Genomic DNA, 20,053 nt, shown 5'->3' with positions numbered 1-20,053 from the left:
CTGCTTGTGCCTGACTGTGCATGCACTCTCTCTCTCCCCTCCATCTCTCTCTTTCCTTCTCTCTCTCAAAAATAAATAAACATTCAAAAAATAAAATAAAGAGTTCTGTGGTAATGTAGGTAAATGAACAGATTCCAGATGATGAACAAGAGGTCAGTCTTGAATATCACATAAAGGCGCTTATAAGAACACATTTCAAATCTGCAAACCCAATGATTTACTTAAAACTATCAGGCTTATATTTATAAATAAATTTATTACACTATATATATACATATATATACACACATATATATTCACACACATATATATACACACACACACACATATATGTCTCATTAAAGAAATAAACTAACCTTGCACCTGAACTGAATGAAGGAATTAGTATTGCACTACTTTCATTTTTTCATTAAAAAAAACTAGCATAAACCTTTCTTGGAGTGATTCACTATAAGCTTTCTGTGACATGCCAAAAGATGACCCCACTCAAGAATGCTTCACAATAAAGTACAGACTAAACCTAGTGTTGCATTTCTTTATGTAAGTCACTTAGTCATAAATATTTTTAATTAAAATAACACTGCAAATGAATCATATAATACAATGAATCCTCTTTAATGTAAAATTCTCAGTGTAACATTTAAAACTTATTGGTATGGCAATTAAGTTAATTAACTAAAATCATATTTTTCAACGATAACATGTACATCTAACTGAAGTTAACGTTAGAGAGAGAGTTAGAGATAGGGCACAAGCAGGGGAGAGGCAGAGAGAGAGAGGGAGACACAGAATCCAAAGCAGGCTTCAGGCTCTGAGCTGTCAGCACAGAACTCATGAACCACAAGATCATGACCAGAAGCAAAGCCAGAAACTTAACTGACTAAGCCACCCAGGTGACCCTCAAGTTAACTTTTAATACAGCAAAACACAATCTCTTTTAGTCACATGACTCCAATGCTGATTTGTACTAAAATTCAAATACTGTTCAACAAAAGATGGTACAATGAAAAGAAAAAGAGTTTGAAGGTAGTTCCCAGTTCTGCCACTAGCAGCATGGCTGAATCATTTAACATCTTTGGAACTCAACCTTCTCTGTAAAACCTCAAGTCTGTAGTAAATAATCTCTGAAGTCTTACAGAGCTCTCACATTCTAGGATTCTATGAATCCATCATTTCTGCCAATCTCCAATCAGAGCTTAGAATATAAGGCAATTCTTACTGTAGTAATGTTTCTTCCTCTTTTTTCTCTGAGAAAAGGGCAAGCAAGGACTTTAAGATCTCTCACAGAAGCTTCCATCATCTGCTCAAGTTTGGATGTTGACATAGACAGGTTACACTGGAATGAGGCTGTCAGGGCAGGAGCATCGGCCTTTGTCAGATTGGCAACAAATACCACTTCTGGATCTGTGATCTTGGCCTTTAAAGTCATATTTGGCCTTACAGAGTCTTCTGAAAAAACAAAAATAGGAATGAAAAAAGTTGTAATAAAATATATCTTGTCACTCGAGTATATATTATCTAAAAGTTGCTAAGTTGTTTCTAAAACCTTGCTCTAAGGGTGGCAGAATTAACAACAGTTGATTAATACTAATGATAAATTATTAACAGATGCTAACTGTGTGGGATAATGCAATCTGATCTCTGACACAACATCATTTCCACTCTGACTAGCAAGAATACTCTTGTTTTGAAGTTGCTTTTGTCTGAATTAAGGTGTGTGCACATATGAACACATGAATGTGTGAAAGGAGGGGAAAACAGGTGAGGGGAGTGTCAAGAAGATGAAGAGAGACTCTGATAAAGTGGATTCTGACTTCACTATAAAATACACAGTGTCCTACAATCTATAGGATACATATATTAAATATGTATATGAATATATTTATATGATATATAAAGAGATATCATATATGATTACTGTTTAGGAAAGGTAAGTGAAAAATAAAATAAATTAAATAAACAAATAAATAAATAAAATAGAAATAAAATTCTGACCTTGCCCTTAAATGGTATTTTCCAATTTTGCTGAGTTATACATTAGAAAGATAAATGCCTGACTTTAGACAATTATAATTTAATGAAGAAAATCACTGATCTACTTGGTAATGCTGGAACAAACAATTTATACAGCAGGGAAGTGACCTGAGTGTACATCAAGACCAGACACTTGCAAACACTCCCCTGAGTTTAAGGTGTTTATGGTGATGTCCAGGGGTATCATGCTGGGAGCCCTGATACCACCTTCAGCCTCTATCTGTTCAATTGTTCTTCATTGTGATACAATTCTTCCATACATCTTCTCTGAATACAAGATTGCGCTTCTATAAAACAGTCTTCCAACCAAAGACTCAAATTAACTCCTTCTATTTTTGGATTAGTAAAAAAATATTAATGGCAGAGTTAGAACCAGAACAGGAGTTTCCTAGCCCCTAGTCCATAAAAATTTATGCTTACTAAAATTTTTCCACAGCATATATTTAAATTAGAAAGAGCAATTTTACCTTCTTAAATTGCCCATTCATCTTTTTTCTTGTTTGTAATTTCTGTTAAAATAGACAACAAGTTGTCATCTACAACAGATAAATTCTGCTAACCTTTCTCCATCTTGATTTTTGCTGTGGCCGTCTGCCGTAGTGGAATCTGTGCTTCTTTTGCCATATTTTCTGGATCCTGAGACACAGCTTTGATAAAGAAATCTGCCACAGTCATCAGAAACTCCACACTGGCACATACATACAGCTTGTCAAGAACAGCATCAATGTGAGTTCCATTTTTGCTTTGCTGGTAACTTATATCAATCATAGAACTGTTGTCATCTTGATCATTCCTTTTATCAATCATTCTAAAAAAGATATACAGTATTTTATTCTTGCAAAAAATAACTTAAAAGATGAAAAATTTCCTATACACCTTAATAACCTTTCTTTCACCTTTGAGTTTTTTTTTTTTAAATCTGAATAGAAAAAAAGTCAATGTTAACTAGGGTCTAATTAGCTAATTAGCAACTAAGGCATAGTCTCTTAATCTCCACAGCAAAATTTATGTTATTAAGCAATTACAGATTATTTTTTAATTATAATGCAGTAGCAGAAAAATAAGCTAATGACTACTAAAAGGAATTAACAAAACACATTAATGTGGTCCCACAAAATTTAAAGGCCAACCTCTTCACATTAATTTATAAAATAAAACCTCCCTGAACAAACTATCTTCAAAGATCATCCTATACAATTTGAGTACAAAAGTATTTAATCCAATTCAAATTAGCCTGTGTTTCTCAAGTGTCTACAGTGAAAGTTGCTACATATCCTCGCACATGCTGGGAAGAGCAGGTTACCAAACAGATGATGGCCTTACCCTTGCCTACACAGCAGCAGACAGTTACCCCAAACACGAAATTTACAAACCAGAAAAGCTGATTGTATTATAGCACCCTTTCCTCTACCCCAAACATGAAATTTGCAAACTAGAAAAGCCAGTTGCATGATAGCACTCTTTCCTCCTTTATTTATCTCTAGGAAAAACAAAGGGCTCAGAAGCATCCAGTATATATTCAATGGAGTCCCTGGTTAGGGAGCAGCATAGTTTTTCTACAAAGAACATCAAGGACAAAAATAGTATGTCTCAATATTTGAGAAAGGAATAAAAATATAATTAGGATATTAAAGTTACATTATTTCCCACTTTACAGAAGGCTAATAGAAGCTAATGTTTCAGTACTGGGTTAATAATGTGAAAATGCTAGGGATTACATTTCTAGTAAAACTTGGAAAGACATTTCAGAACACTGGTTTAAAATATACAGACTAAGACAAAGAAAAGATCAAAAACTTTCAGTCTTTTTAAAAACAAAACAAAACAAAAAAATCCTGCCTCCTGGGGACAATTTAGAAAATATGTTACCAACAAACCACCCTATGTGAATTTCATCATTAAAATTCTTACATTCTCTTAGTTCCTGCTTTTAAGACAGTACTCCATTTTATTATTAAATTTCCCTTTAATTCAAATTTCAAAGGAACTGAATCTGATATTAGCACTACTTATTGATGCACTTCAAACTGAAGTATGACCAAAGGTCTCTTTTGATAATCCCAAGCTTAGCAACCAATGTCAGGTATAAGGTCAACCTTAAATAATGTACAGCAAGTTCAGAGATGACAAACCTTGATGTTGCTCTCTCAATGCCTTCTCTGAGGTCATCAAGTGTGCATGTCTTAAGTTTAAGGCTAACATTCATTGAGCCATCCTTAAACATCTTCCCTACAGAGGCCATAAGATGTAGTCTGAGTTCACCAAGCCGGAAATTGTCATTGTGAAATGAAAGTTTGGATTCCTGTGGTGTATTTTCAAGCAAAAGAATCAATTATCTTTAAATATTATGTAATTACTTTTAAACACATTTGTTAACCCAGAGACCAAAGGCAAATCGATCAAACAAGATTTAAAAGCATGGGTGTTAAAACACAAGAATAAAACAGAATAATACATACAGTTGTTTGTGAGTGTATACGTACATACAAAAAATACATGTGTGTGTTGGTATTCAACAATAGTTAATATATAATAATTTATCTCACAGTTCAAGGCAAATAAAAGTAATCAGGAAATCTTTTTGTCAATCAGTCTAACTAATAAATATTTAATGAGCTCTTCTGTACAAAAAAAAAACACTGTGAAAGGAACTATGGGGTTTATGAGAAAGGATAAAACATAGTAGGTGATGTTAGCAAGCTTATACCCTAATAAATATAGAAAATAGAAACACATTATAAGAAACATCACAAGGAGATGAGTAGACTGTAAATATCAAAGATTGACATGTAGACACTTATTTATTCATATTTAATCTTCCATATTCCACAAAGAATATTAAGTGGTTAGGTAAAGAATACAAATAGCAAAACTCAGAAGGTCAAAGAGATCACTGTGGGCAGAGAAAACCTCAGGAAAATGACAACTCAACTGAGCCTCAGAGACTAAGTGGGATCAGACAGGGTAAGAGGAGGAAGACATTCTAGATATGGAAGAAACATGACTAAACAATTCAGAGATGCTTTGAGGGCACAAGGTACTAGCTGCTTAAGCTTGAATATTTCAATTAAAGAATGGTAGGGAATGAGGGCTGGGAAGAAATACAAGGGGCCTAATGAGGTCCCACTTCCCAAACTAAAGATTTAAACTTTCATTTACAGGTCAAAGGATCTCAATCTTTAATTCTAACACATCCTGCAAATGCTAAAGGTATGCCCAGACTTTAAAAATACAACCACCCCCCCCAAAAAGAAGGGAAAAAAAACAACAAAAATCTCCTTAGGAAAGTAAAGAACATCAGCTCTAATTGCTCACCACAGACAATGGCATTGATATGAGAGGTACTGGTGATGTGCGATTCCTACCACGCTGGTTATAACTCTACATCTGTCACTCAAGACAGTTCACTGCATGCATACAGGTCAGACATTATTGACATTATTATTGGCAAATTTGGAATGTAAGTTATAAAAATGTAAATAATTTACAAACTTCTGGTCTGTAACTATTAATAGAAATGACCTGTGACATACCTACTGATCACAATATACTAGTACAGTTACTAATGTAAACAATTTGGAGTCACTGAACTTTTTTTTATTAAGGTACAATTCAGACAACCTAACACTGAATGTTTTTTAGTAAAGTAATAAATTATAAATGGCTACATGAGATTCATTTAGGAAAGTGAACTTGTGGTAATGTCTAATATGGATGAAAGGAAAAAGAGCATTGAACAAGGAAGCCATGACAGTTAGGGTAAGCTAAGAAGTTTCAAATAAAGTAGCAGTGAGAAATACGAGGAAAGAACAAAGAAAAAAATGACAATACTCAGTGTCTAATGAATAATGATCAACAAAAGATACCAACATTCTAAGGCTGGGGCACCAATAGAATGACGGTACCTTAAGTGAAATGAAGAATACTTTTAACTGTTCATTTTCCATACAGTCATGTTTTTTTTATTTTTTCATTAACATTAAACATTAGAAATTAAAGTACTTCACTGCATAAATGACAGATACTAGCCCATGGTTCAAGATCAATACAAATAACTTTTAGAAAAAAATATGAAACATAAGATAACATGAATGGACAGTAACAACAGACATAATCAATGCATATTATGGGTATAATCATATGATGTATTTATTATGAGTATTATATGACATAATTGATATAATAAAAATATTTACTGAAGATACTATCTACATAACTACAAACAGCTTTCCAAAATACCAGTGGTACATTAATTACTTCAAATTATGGCACTAGATCTTGGTTCTTCTATCCACTAATCAGTATCCTTAATACCTGTCTATTACATATAAAATTTATTCAAGAGAAACATAATTAATGCTTATATATCCGGGATAATCATTAATTTTAAAAGAATCCTCCAAGGTTCCAAAGCCACTATATACACACACACACACATATTACATGTTATTATATATACATGTAATAAACTTACACATATAATTAATTACTCACATATAAAATTCCTCTACTAGAGATGGATCTAAGTAGTTCAGTGCTAATGTTACCGAAAGAAGTAAAAATTTTTCTTTAGCTGAGTAAGATTAGAAATACTAACAAAGTAAAGACAGAGCAAGACCAAAGTATAGTCTGTAGGCCAAATAAGAGTTTAATAGACATATTAATTTTTTAACAGTCAAATGAAAAAGTGTCAATGTTTTAAAATTAAATATCAATAGCTGAAGATTTATTTCTAAATAAATTTACTACATACCTGGTTTATATCATTGTTATAAAGAACAATGGAAAGAGATTCAAAGTGAAAGTCAAATTGGAGAGTAACATTTTGGTCCACAGAAAGCTTTAAGTCTGTCATATCTTGTTCTGATGGTTCAAACATAAGTATGAAAATTAAAAAGCTTTAAGTAGGTACATTATTTTATACTTATTTAAAAAGCTAAGATAATAACCTATTATTCCAAATATGTATCATACTTTCTAGGATTCTTTAAATCATATTATGAGATATATAATTAAATTACATATTTAATTTAATTATGCCAATGATTCTATATATATTTAGTACAGGGCAAATGACAGAGGAAGACAACCTACATTTTTAAAGAAGCAACAAAAAAGAAGGGATCTTGGAGAGTGTCAAGACACCTTTTTTTTAAAAGCCCCCCAGAGCAGGAATGTTCATCTTAGAGTAGTTTACAATTATCAAAGCATTTAACCTAAATGGTTACAAGCCAATGTCAACAGATTATGAAATTGGAGGCAGAGAAAAATAAAATACTTTGTCCTAGAAGAAACCAGTCAGTAACAGATTCTTTGCTAGCATACTGCAATTCTTTAATTACCTATACCCCCCAGGTCATTACATTTACAAGAACAGAATATAATCCAAGAGCAGAGACAAACAGAGCTCAAATAAAATATGGGGCAGGGAGCCTTTGGAATTCTGGGGTAAAAGAGATTTCAAGAAGTAATTTAGTCCTTTCCCTCATCTTTAGGCAAAAACCTTTTAGACAGTAAGAATAGTTACTTCTTTCAATCACTCTTAAAAAGTGATTTCATCAACTCTTGGAGATAGATTCTATCCTTTGATCATTTATAGGGAAGTTCTTAAAAGATAGTGGAAGAGTAAACACTGCATTACTTTAACCATATAAAGGCTTCTCCACGTTGGAAAATGCTAGGGCTTTTTTCCTTCACTTTTTTCTGAAAACAATTCATATCCCAATCTTCACCATCTTTGCAGCTTTCATCTGAATTCACAAGTTTTCCCAAGGACATGTTAACCATATAGCCAGAGCCAAAGACACAAAACCACAGCTGAACATAATGAGCTTGTGATTTAATCACATACAGCCTGCTTGCTGTTTTTATTCAGCTGCACACACTTCCTGTCTAACCATAGCAATAGTCTGCTTATCTAGTGTTTCTCCATCCTGTACTGTAGCACTTACAATTCACCTGAAACAAAAACCTTTCCTGCACACTACTCTTGTCATTTATTTTGCGATTACAAAACACACTGGGCCTAAATATAGGAGAAGCAATGTTAATGACACTATTAACTGGCAGTTTATCTACTGCTTTCTGAAGTAATAGCTGATGATCTGAGCATTGTAAAAGCACAGCAGTCTGGGGCCATTCAATAGAAGGGCAAGGGGTACTTCATCTCTTTCCAGCCATGGAAATATTAAACTATTTACAGTCTAATAAAACATATATTCATGTCAATGACTTTAAATGACCAAAACAAGTAAAATTATGTTTTATATAACTAGTTTGAGCAAAAAGGACACTTACATTTTATAAAAATTATCTTTTAAAAATGGATGAACTTAAAAGGCTCAGTGCTTTTAAATGATTCCATTGTAATAATCTGGAAAGTTCCCTTATATATGTGACTATACCACTCTCTAATAAAACCAGATTAATAAAGCTGTTTTTATACAAGAAGACCTTCCTTCCTCTTGGACCAGTCATCTGAGTAGGATACTAAGGTCCTTTTCTCTTGTAATTATTTTGGGACCTTACCATGCTGCATGCCTCATTTGCTATTTCTCAAGGTAAACCACCTCCATGGCTCCTAAAACTCAGCAAATACAGCCATTAGAAGTAAAGGGCAAACATGTATCCTGCAGACAATAGGTAGCCCCCCCCCATTATGGAAGACAATGAGCATATTTCTTTCCCTTAGGAGCTCCAAGGCAGCCCCAGGCCCTGGACCAGCCAATTTTCCACAGTAAATACTACAATATTGAATCAGTTCATACCACATTATGCTAGACAACTAAAAAGACCACTAAACATAAACATGGTATTAATACTAATTTTTCTCCATAATCAAAGAAAAATCTTGATAAATTTATACCTTTGAGGTGGTCAGGCCCACTCAGAACATCTTTTCTTACTCTTATAGCCTCCTGGGTACATTGCGTAGGGCTTGGCTGTGAAGAAGCTTCTCCCAGATTTTCCAGTAAAATTTTCATTAAAACTGTCAAGTCGTCTTGACTGAGAGCAACCTAGAAAGCAACAATTGTTAATATGTAAGTAATAAAAAAGCAGAATATCAAATCCATGTCTTAATTTACAGTTCCTCAAATTCAATGTTCATCTCAGCAAAAAAGAAAAAAAAGTGTTAGGACAGTAAATACAGGGGAGAAGTATCTCATCTCGTATAGCAGGAGACACTCCTTGTGTGTAAGGCACACGTCTGTCTGCACTCATGCCCAAGGCCCTGCCTCTGTCACTCTTCTTCCTGGTCTGTTCTTGTCTTTCTTATACTGTTCCTGGACCTGTGCTTCTCTCTCCTCTCCTTATCTCCCCATCTCCACTCTGCCTCTCTCTCTTCTCATCCAGTATCAGCTCCCTCCTCCACTTCATCCCCATCTAAACTTAACACAGGAAGAGGGCTGTTTGGTTCCTAGTCTCTACCAAGAGGTAAAAAGATGCTGTCCTGCAATGGAGTTCTTATTCCCTGTAAACACACATCTGGACATACCTCAAGACATTTGTTCAACTTATCAAGAATAATGCCACTTAGAACAATAAGTAATGCATCTACAAAGAATTTTTTAAAAACCAAAACACAGAGCAGGAAAGGAGTATCTTGTTCATCTCCTACCTTTATAAAAGGGGATATGTGACAAAGAAAGAAAGGGATGGGATGCCTGTGTGCCTCAGCCAGTTAAGTGTCCAAGTTTGGCTCAGGTCATGATCTCGTGGTTCACAGGTTGGAGTCCCATGTCAGGCTCTGTGCTGACAGCTCAGAGCACAGAACCTGCTTCATTCAGATTGTGTCCTCTTCTCTTTCTGCTCCTCCACCATTCTCTCTCTTTCTCTCAAAAGTAAATAAACATTTAAAATTTTTAAAAGAAAAAAGAAAGGGGAAAAAAGAAAGAAAAAGGAAGAAAGAGGGAGGGAATTTTTCAGTCAGGAGGCTCTGTATCAACTCTACCACTTTCAGGCTGTGCTGTTTGCCAAGTTTCTTAGCCTCCTTAACTCAGGTTTCTTAATCTTTAAAACAGAAATAATACCATCTTCCTCATAGGTGCCCAAAGAACATGAAGCAGCTAGAACAAACAAAGCTACTACTAGCTGCTAAGAACCATTAAACCTTTTAATCTTTCTATTCTTTGTACGTTTTCCCTACACATACAGCAGTCCAAATGGTCTGTTCCAAATACTTAGACACAAATTCACACAGGCATGCATGCATGCACAGCACCTTCTCCTCTGAATACTACAGAACACTTTGTTCCCCAAATAAATTAGGCGCTGTCGATAGAAAAATTGCCTAAATGAAAATGGAGAGATATTTTAGCATAAGATAATAACCAAAGATTTCTTGTTTGCCCCAATCCCCTTGTTTGCAAGAGAATAGATGTCACTTTAAACTCCCTAGATCTTCCCTGTGTATTCATTCCCATGTGTGATACCAACCAAGATACTACAACTGCCTGAAAAGCAGCTCACTTCATCATCTCCTCTGATTTGCTGTGGCTGAAACCCTTCAGTAAGTGAGAATGGCAGTTTGAGAGACGGCCCCACAGTTGTTTAAGAACTGTCAAGCTGATCTACCCAACTTACTGATGTCACCTACCTGATGCCCTTTCTTGGCTGCACCCCAGACCCAGAAAAAGTACACAGATTCACACCAATGAGGGTGTGTGTTCTGAGAGGACTGGATTGTTGACACATTAGGTAGTGGAAACAGTATCCACTAAAGTGGTATCTTGATGCAACCGGGGCCTTTTAAGTGATGATCACACTTTGATGTTAAAATGCTTCATGTGTTACTTTTTTCTTGTTTCTTTTGAAGTACTTCCAGCATAAAGAAAAAGCAGAGAGAATACAATAATCCTCCCCAGTGTACCTATCATCTAGCTTTGTCAAATCTTACAATTTCCTATATTTCCTTTAGGACTTGTTTTCCCATTATAGATATGGCTGAAGCCCCATGTTTACTTCTATGAGATTCCATCCCTGCTACACTCTTTTTCAGAGAAAGACAATAACCTGAATTAGAGAATTACTCTTCCCATGAATGCTTTCTTTTATTTACCAAGACTGCATTCCCTATAAATATATATATACATAAATACATAATATATATGTACTCATATATATTGTATATATATATGCATACATAGCACTATTGTCTTGTTTGTTGTAAAATTAGAAATAATATAGAGTTGTGCTATCATTTTGCAACTCAATTTTTCCCATTTTTATGTTTAAGATATACCCATTTTGTTTCATGTAGTTCTAGCTCACTCAACTTATCTGCTTTATACTGCCCATTATATAAATATATTATCGGTCAATATTCTCCTGATAGAAATAGAGGTTTTACTTTTGCATTCAGCAAACCTATAACCACATAATCTTTGAAAGCAAGGGGAAAAGATCAAATATTAGTCCTGAGATCTAATTTCTTAACAGGATGGGAGAAGTTAAGAGTCACATACTCTGTAATAGAGAAGTCTTTATGAATATCCTAAATAGACACTCTTCCCTTATATTATATGCACTCATAACTACACAAAGGACCTTTCATCTCTACAACAAACTTCAGTTTTAACTTCTTCCCAGATAGAATTCTTGACCCTGTTATATCTTAGGACAAATTCTAAAGTAATCACAGGTATCAAAATCTACTAAGCTACTACATTTTTATTTGTTTCTCACACACTCTTTTTGGTCACTCTCGCTCCTCCCCTATCCCCTACGGCTTGGCTTCAATGGTCTCACAAACATGCACATGAGAACCATAGGATTCCTACACTTCCATGACCACCTTTGAGCAGTACATCTCTCCCTGTGAGCCAACACACAAAGTGATAATCACACTATTATAAATATTTCTGTATATACATTCTTATCAAATATACAGTCATCTATTTAAAAATGTCCACTTTTGGGGGTGCCTGGGTAGCTCAGTCAGTTAAGCATCCGATTCTTGGTTTTGGCTTGGGTCAGAATCTCACAATTCATGAGTTTGAGCCCCACACTGTCAGTGCAGAGCCTGCTTAGGATTCTCTTTTCCTCTCTTTGACCCTCTCTCTCACACACACATACTCTAAGTAAATATATGTGTGTGTGTGTGTGTGTGTGTGTGTGTGTGTGTATATAAACTTTTTTAAAAAGTTCTTTTTTTGTTTATTTTTTGAGAGAGAGAGAGAGAGGGCATGAGTAGGGGAGAAGCAGAGAGAGAGGGAGACACAGAATCTGACAGAGACTCCAGGCTTTGAGCTGTCAGCACAGAGCTCGGACATGAGGCTCAAACTCATGAACCATGGGATGATGACCTGAGCCAAAGTTGGATGCTTAACCGACTGAGCCACCCAGGTGCCCCAAAAGTTCACTTTTTTAATTAAAAGAGTGCTTCTATACATTAAAAATACTCCTATGGTGCTTTGAATGTGGTATTTAAATCTTACTTTATACTGGCTTACAATTCAACTGCCTTAAAACTGTAATAGAGCTTTTCAAAATTACTAATAATACATTCAGTGGACTCCAGTAGATTTTATCTCGGACTTCTTACTGGCTTTACCAGATATGTGACTAAAGTGAAATAAAGAAAAGTCAGAGAATTAGGATGACCTCATTTTTGGTAAATAAATTCCCATTTAAGGCATCGCCACCTCTTTTATTCTTTTAATTTTTTTTAATGTTTATTTTTGAGAGAGAGAGACAGAGAGAGATGGAGCGCAACCAGGGGACAGGGTGAGAGAGAGGGAGACACAGAATACAAAATAGGCTCCAGGCTCCAAGCTGTCAGCACAGAGCCCGACGCGGGGCTCAAACCCACGAACTGTGAAATCATGACCTGAGCTGAAGTCGGATGCTTAACCGACAGAGCCACCCAGGTGCTCCAAGGCATCACCACTTCTGCTATACACTAGAACAGCACTGGGATCAATGCTAAAAGCCTACCTCACAATTTTCACACACTGTATACATATACTTACCAACATAGGTTTTAGCTTTCCTTTTACCTCCATCCCTGGAATCTGCATATACCATGCTGCTGCTAAATTTCGCTGTATGGACAAAAGCATGTTGACTGGTTTCAAAATTTCAATGTCATATTGTGGCAAGCCGGATTGCAAAATAGTTCTGAAAGATAAACAAGCACTATTTTATATTTTTGAAATGTACATTTTAAAATGAAGACTATCTTATTGTGTAACAGTTTCCAGTTTTCCTGGACACTGAAGGCTGCTATCAGAATTCTTTTAAAACTTGCTTTTCACAAATCAATTCAAATCATAATAAATCAAGAGCTTCTAAAACAAAATCTATGTAATGCTGATTTCAAAGACAGAAACTATGACTACTACACTATTTATTATCTCTCACTAAGACTTTAATATTAGCAACTTATACAATATCATACAAACAGCTGTTAACCTCGTCTCAAAGAGGACAAAGAAAGTCTACTTAATCCTCAGTTTTGTGTTATTGGTACTTCTCCAAACTCAAAAGGGAAAAACTCACCAAACCTACACATTAAATAAACATATGGTAATAGTCATTTCAAGCATGACTGCCAACAACCATTTGCACAACCAAATGAGTACTCCTGTCATTCAACAAACCCAACACTTTACCACTTGGTTTCAATAACCCTTTAGATACCACACACCGAGAATTCCCAAATGTGACAAGGTTTGGAAATGAGGAAAAAAAATCTTAACTTTTGGTACATTTTAAGAAGTCTGCTCCCATCTACAGAAAATAGCTATGTGCAAAGTGAAAAATAAGTAAAATAAATCTAAATTAAGTATTACTCAGTAAACTATAATTTTATCATAGGAAATCTGTGTAAAGTGGAAAAAGTAACATTATAAATGTAGTAACACAAAATGAAGATTCTATGAGATGCACAACTATTACCAGTGACCAAAAATCAATGGTCATGGTTTTATAATTATAAAAAATAAGGAATGAGAACCACAAATCATGAGAGTATTTTACCCCTAGCAAAGATTTTATGAGAACTGTATTTCTAGAAATAGTACACAGTTGGATTATATATGTATACCTGGACAACTTCAACTGAGTTAGTTGAATGTTCATCTTGTCAATGACTGGAGGAAGAGAATCCTGTTCCATAGGAACTAAGCTAAATTTGTTTTCAACTCTGATTAAACCCAGATCTGCTATAACAGCATTAGGTGATACTGAAGACTGAGGAATGATAATAACCGGTGCTTTCAAATTGATATCCATCAAAAGGCGGAAACTCTTTTGAGCCAAGTCTTTCATGCTGGAAGCAGCTCTTTCTGCAGCCTGGGCTGTGGCTGAGCTCAAAGCTTCTTTGGCAGTTTGGAAATTGTTGAGGAAATTCTATTGGAAGAGACTGATATTTAGATTTCCTTAAAACAACAGAACGAACTTTAAAAAGCATTTTCTTTAAAAACACTAAATAAAATAATCAAACAAAAGACATGCTATTTATGATTGTATATATGGAGAGTGTAAGTCTAGAAAGACATACTCTAAGATATTAACAACTGTTACCTATAGGAACAAGAGTCTTTTAACTTTCATTTTATGTATTTCAGAATTATCTATTTTTTTATGAGAAGTTTTTGTAACAATTGTTTTTTTAATTTTCCCTTTACTCATGAATGTTGGTCATTTTAAATTCAAGTGTAAATAGTGGTGCTAGGGTGACTCAGTAGGTTAAAAGGCTGACTCTTTATTTCTGCTCCGGTCATGATCTCGCAGTTAGTGAGATGGAGGGAGTCCTGCATAGAGCTCTGTGCTGACAGCACAGATCTGGTTGGGATTCTCTCTCTCCCTCTCTCTCTGCCCCTCCCATCCCCAAATAAATAAGTAAACTTAGAAAAATAAATAAATAAATTCAAATGTAAATGAAAGGACAAGAATTTATTTCTCCCACATAGGTTCATTTTTGTTAAGTCTAGGTCACAGGAAAAAAAAGTTTACTCTTAGAAACTAAGAATTTCCAGCTTCTTTCTAAAGGTTTTTTTCCTAAGTGTACTCAGGCATAAGCAAAGATGCTTAAGAGTCTATAAACTTGCAATCATTAGCAAGAGTCAAAACTACTTCATTTAAAGTAAGATGCATTTCATCTCAATTTCACCTAAAAACATATTTTTCCCAATGAAGATGATTTTTAGAAGCAATATTCTTGATGCTAATAATATAAAGTGACTTAAATTGCCCCCCTCTCCAAATAAAATTACTTTCCAGAAAAATAAAACATGATGGTGTAAATAGAAATCCATAACTTAAAAGCCCTGAATAAGAGCCCTGCTAAGAGGCATACGCAGATTTAAACCCTTCAGCCCATGACATTTACATGAAAATGATAATTAAAAGAAAATAATTTTATGGTCTTGTTGATTACAGTTGTATTCAAAAGTTGTAAATTCCAACAGTAATCCTTCATATGCCTGAGGAGCTCCTAAAAAAAATTCTTGTAGCTAAATACCTTTAAGGTAATTTCATAAAACAACACTGAAAATATCTGAATTAAAACATCAAAAAGAACCTTTAAATTACAGAACTATGGAAATGTGAAAGAATGAGAACAATAACAAAAATTCATTTGGGTACCCATCATGTAATGGATTTCCTTCACTATAATATTCTGTTCAGCATTTAGGTATTTATCACAAAGCCCTGTTAGTAAAGATTTTGACTATCTAGGTTCAGAAGTATAGGCAAAGATATTTAGATCTCAATGAGAAATAAATATATTCAAAAAAAATATTCAATAAATAATACTCAAAAAAACTTACCAAAAGAGACATGAAGAATTTATGAACGTAAACAATTTGAATACAACCCACTTTGAGACTAAGTTTCCCATCTACTTTAGACATATCAGCATAAGCCTTTCCTTCTGTGGCATCTGGATAAAGAGTCATTTGGAACCTAAAGACTTCATCTCCCAAAATAGAGACAGCCTAAAAATATTAAATTAACTGGTTATTACATCAAAAGAACTATATTTTATCAAAACAACTATATTATAGTTTCCTTATTAAAATTCCTTGATATACAAAGAAGTACCATTTAAATTCAACCTTCAATAAATTATTAAAGATATCTTAATAAAAATCTTTCCTATGCCGACAAAAGTTGTTTTAATCAGTGGAAATAATCAGTCATTTAACTGGTCAGACATAACTTACAAATCATGTAATCTATACACAATCCATGCTCAATCCCTTACAAAGTCCCTGACAAGTGACAATGAATAAATACATAATGAACAAATGAATAAAGGCATATCAAGTGTAAAATTCAAAACTAAATAAATCTCAATGCAGAGATTATTTTTCATTAAAATAATTTTTGATATTTACTTTTTAGTTTCTATGAATCTGTACATTCTAATTTTTCGAAATAACTAGTCTTAAATTATCTTTGGGTATAATTTGCATACAAGAAAATGCACTCATTTTAAGTATATACTCTGACAAATTTTGACAAATTTGTGCTACCCATGTTTGTAACACCAAAACAAGATACAGAACATCTCATCACTCCAAAAACTTCCTTTGAGCTCCTCCCCTTTAGCCAAACCCTGATCTCTCCCCAAAACCCAGATCCAAGCAACCACTGATCTTTCTCTTCTTAGTCTTTGCTAGAGCTTCGTAAGAGTGGGATCATGCTACATGTTGTCTTCTGTGTCTGCCTTCTTTCATTAAGCATGATGCTGCGATTCACCCGTATTACATTTAACAGCATCCCCCAACCACTTTATAGCTGAGTAGTATTCCACTGTTTGGATATGCAGGCTTTTTTTTTTATCCATTCTCCTCTGGGTGCACATTTGGATTGCTGCCAGTTTGGGGTTATAATTACAAACTTGTTATATAAGTATATATGTTCAAAGACTTTCTTGGATATGTGTTTTCATTTTTCTTGGGGAAATGCGCAGGAGTGAATTGCTGAGTCATATGGTAAATATATGTTGGGTTCTTATAAATTTTGTAAGAAACTCTGAGGCTGTTTTCCAAAGTGATATTGTAATTGTTCAAGTTCCAGTTGCTCCAATCCTTGCCAATAGTTAGTGTTGTCAATTTTTTTGATTTAGCCATTGTAATGGGTATATAACTCATTGTGGCTTTAATTTGCATTTACCTGATAACAGTGTGTTGAACATCTTTAATGTGCTTAATGACCATTCATAATGTTTTTGTGGGAAGTGTCTTCTAATATTTTCCCCAAGTTCTCATGGGGATAATGGCATCTTATTATAGAGTATAACTGGTTTTTCTTTTTCATTTTTTTAATTTTAAGTATAACTGACATGAAATATTATATTCGTGTACGACATAGTGATTTGACATTTGTATACACTGCAAACCACTCACCACAGTAAATTTAGTTACCATCTGTCATCACACAAAGCTTATATAATATTACTAACCATATGCCCCATGCTGTACTTTTAGTCCCCATGATGTATTTATAATGGAAGTTTTTTACCAGTTATTTCATCTCCCCAATACCTTCCTTTCTGGCAACCACTACTCTATTTGCTATGAGTATGAGTTTTGTTTTGTTTTGTTTTGTCTTGTTTCATAGTTTCTGCTTACAAGTGAAATAACACCATATTTGTCCTTCTCTGTTTGACATATCACTTAGCATAATTCCCTTAAGTTCTATCCAAGTTGTTGCAAATGACAAGACTGTGTTCTTTTTCATGGCTGAATGTTATTCCATTATATATATACCTATCATATGTTTATATGTCACATCCATATATATATATATATATATATTCTTCATCCACATGAATATATATATTCTTTATCCATTCATCTATTGATGGACACTTAGGGTTGTTTCCACATCTGGGCTATTGTAAATAATGCTGCAATAAACAAAGAGGTGAGGGGCTCTTGGGTGGCTCAGTTGGTTAAGCTTCCAACTCTTGATCTCAGCTCAGGTCATGATCTCACGGTGTGTGAGTTTGAGTGATGTGTTGGGCTTCTGAACCAGCAGCATGGAGCCTGTTTGGGATTCTCTCTCTGCCCTGTCTCTCTGTCCCTCCCTTGTTTATGCTCTCTCTTTCTCTCTCTCAAAATGAGTAAATAAACTTAAAAAAATATAACAAAAAATAAACAGAAAGGTGATATATCTTTTCAGATTAGTGATTTTATTTTCTTCAGATAGTCAGAAGTGTAATTGCTGTATCCTATGAAGGAAAGTTCTTTTGTTAATTTTTGAGGCCCTCCAATTTGTTTCCCATAGTAGTTGTGCCAATTTACATTCCCACAAGCAGGGAATGAGAGCTCCCTTTCTCCACATCTTTGCCAACACTTGTTATTTCTTGTCTATTTGATAAAAGCCATTCTAACAGGTGTGAGGTGATAATCATTTTCATGTGCCTGTTGGCAACCCATATGTCTTCTTTGCAAAAATACTTATTCAGATCCTCTGCCCAATTTTTTAACCAGATTGATGTGTGTGCATATGTGTGTGTTATTGAGTTGTAGGAGTTCTTTATATATTTTTGATATTAACCGCTTGTCAGAGACATGATTTGCAAAATTTTCTCCCATTCAGTAGGCTACATTTTGATATGGTGATGGCTTCTTTTTGCCATACAGCTTTTTAGTGTTATGTAGTCACATTTAAAAATGTTTGCTTTTGTTGCTCTTGCCTTTGGAGTCAGATCCAAGAAAAAGTCTTAGCTAAGACCAATGTCAGGAGTTTTACCACCTCTTTTCTTGTAGGACTATTATGGCTTTAGGTCTTAGATTCAAGTCTTTAATCCATTTTGAGTTAAATTTGTTACACGGTATAAAAAGAGTGGTCCAGTGTCATGCTTTTTTTTTTGAAAGGAGAGGGTTGCGGGGGGGAAGAGTAAAGGAAGAGAGGGAAAGAAAGACAGCATTAAGCAGGGATTGTGGAGGTAGAAGTGGAGGGAGTGAGAAAGAGGGATGGAGAGAGAAAGAGAATCTTAGAGCCTGCTTAAGCCTAGCACAGAGCCTGAAGCAGGGCTCAATCTCATGACTGTGAGATCATGATCTGAGTTGACACTAAGAGTCAATGGTTAACTGACTGAGCCACTCAGGCACCCCCAGTTTTATGCTTTTATGTATAGCTGGCACCCCCAGGTTTTGTGTTTTTATTGACAATTACGTTATTTGCCCTGTAGTGGTCCAACATCATTTAATGAAGAGACTATCCTTGTCTGTTCCCCAATATATATTCTTTTTTTTTTTTTTAAATGTTTATTTATTTCTAGGAGACAGAAAGAGAGACAGCGTGAGCCGGGGAGGGTCAGAGAGAGAGGGAGTCACAGACTGAAACCGGCTCTAGGCTCTGAGCTGGCAGTCAGCACAGAGCCCGACGCGGGGCTCGAACCCACGAACCGTGAGATCATGACCTAAGCGAAAGTCGGACGCTTAACCAACTAAGCCACCCAGGCACCCCTCCCCAATATATATTCTTGCTTCCTTTGTTGAATATTGACCATACATACATGGGTTTATTTCTGGGCTTTCTAGTCTATTCCACTGACCTATGTGTCTGTTTTAAGGCCAATATCATACTGTTTTGATTAGTATAGCTTTTTAGAATAGTCTGAAATCAGGGAGCATGACACCGCTGGCTTTGTTCTTTCTCAACACTGTTTTGGCTGTTCAGGGTCTTTTGTGTTTTGATAATTATTTAAAATTGTTCTAGTTCTATGAAAGATGCCAGTGGAATTTTGATAGGAATTGCACTGAATCTGTAGAGTGCTTTGAGTACTACAGGCAATTTAACAATATAAATTATTTCAATCCAGGAGTGTGAAATATGTTTCCATTTATCTGTGTCTTTCAATTTCTTTCAACAATGTTTTATATTATAGTTTTCAGTGTACAGGTTTTTCACCTACTTGGTTAAATGTATTCCTAGGTGTTTTTTTCCCCTAAATATTTTATTCTTTATGATACACTTGTAAGTGGGATTGTTTTCCTAAATTCTTTCTGACAGTTCGTTATTACTGTATATAGAAATGTAAAAGATTTTTATGTTA

The 20,053-nt window shown here is 34.8% G+C and overlaps 1 protein-coding gene across 4 annotated transcripts in view; it reads right to left on the bottom strand.

Annotated features, from left to right (window-relative positions):
* VPS13C (vacuolar protein sorting 13 homolog C) overlaps positions 1–20,053 on the bottom strand; it is a 193,543-nt gene that overhangs the window by 57,686 nt on the left and 115,804 nt on the right. For 3 of the 4 annotated variants that reach the window (XM_039220292.1, XM_039220311.1, XM_039220312.1), the window contains 8 exons: positions 15,810–15,977; positions 14,081–14,385; positions 13,005–13,152; positions 8,900–9,050; positions 6,788–6,897; positions 4,167–4,336; positions 2,595–2,842; positions 1,220–1,449 (listed from right to left, as the gene is read on the bottom strand). In XM_039220292.1, coding sequence (XP_039076223.1) covers positions 1,220–1,449; positions 2,595–2,842; positions 4,167–4,336; positions 6,788–6,897; positions 8,900–9,050; positions 13,005–13,152; positions 14,081–14,385; positions 15,810–15,977 — 1,530 coding nt within the window. The remainder of the gene's footprint in view (positions 1–1,219; positions 1,450–2,594; positions 2,843–4,166; positions 4,337–6,787; positions 6,898–8,899; positions 9,051–13,004; positions 13,153–14,080; positions 14,386–15,809; positions 15,978–20,053) is intronic. The other variant, XM_039220301.1, reaches the window with a different exon arrangement.

Source organism: Hyaena hyaena, unplaced genomic scaffold, assembly GCF_003009895.1.
Source record: "Hyaena hyaena isolate Hyena2069 unplaced genomic scaffold, ASM300989v1 scaffold_15, whole genome shotgun sequence".
Taxonomy (NCBI): Eukaryota; Metazoa; Chordata; class Mammalia; order Carnivora; family Hyaenidae; genus Hyaena; species Hyaena hyaena.
The sequence above is the reverse complement of the archived record's forward strand: the minus strand, read 5'-3'. Positions and strand labels throughout refer to the sequence as shown.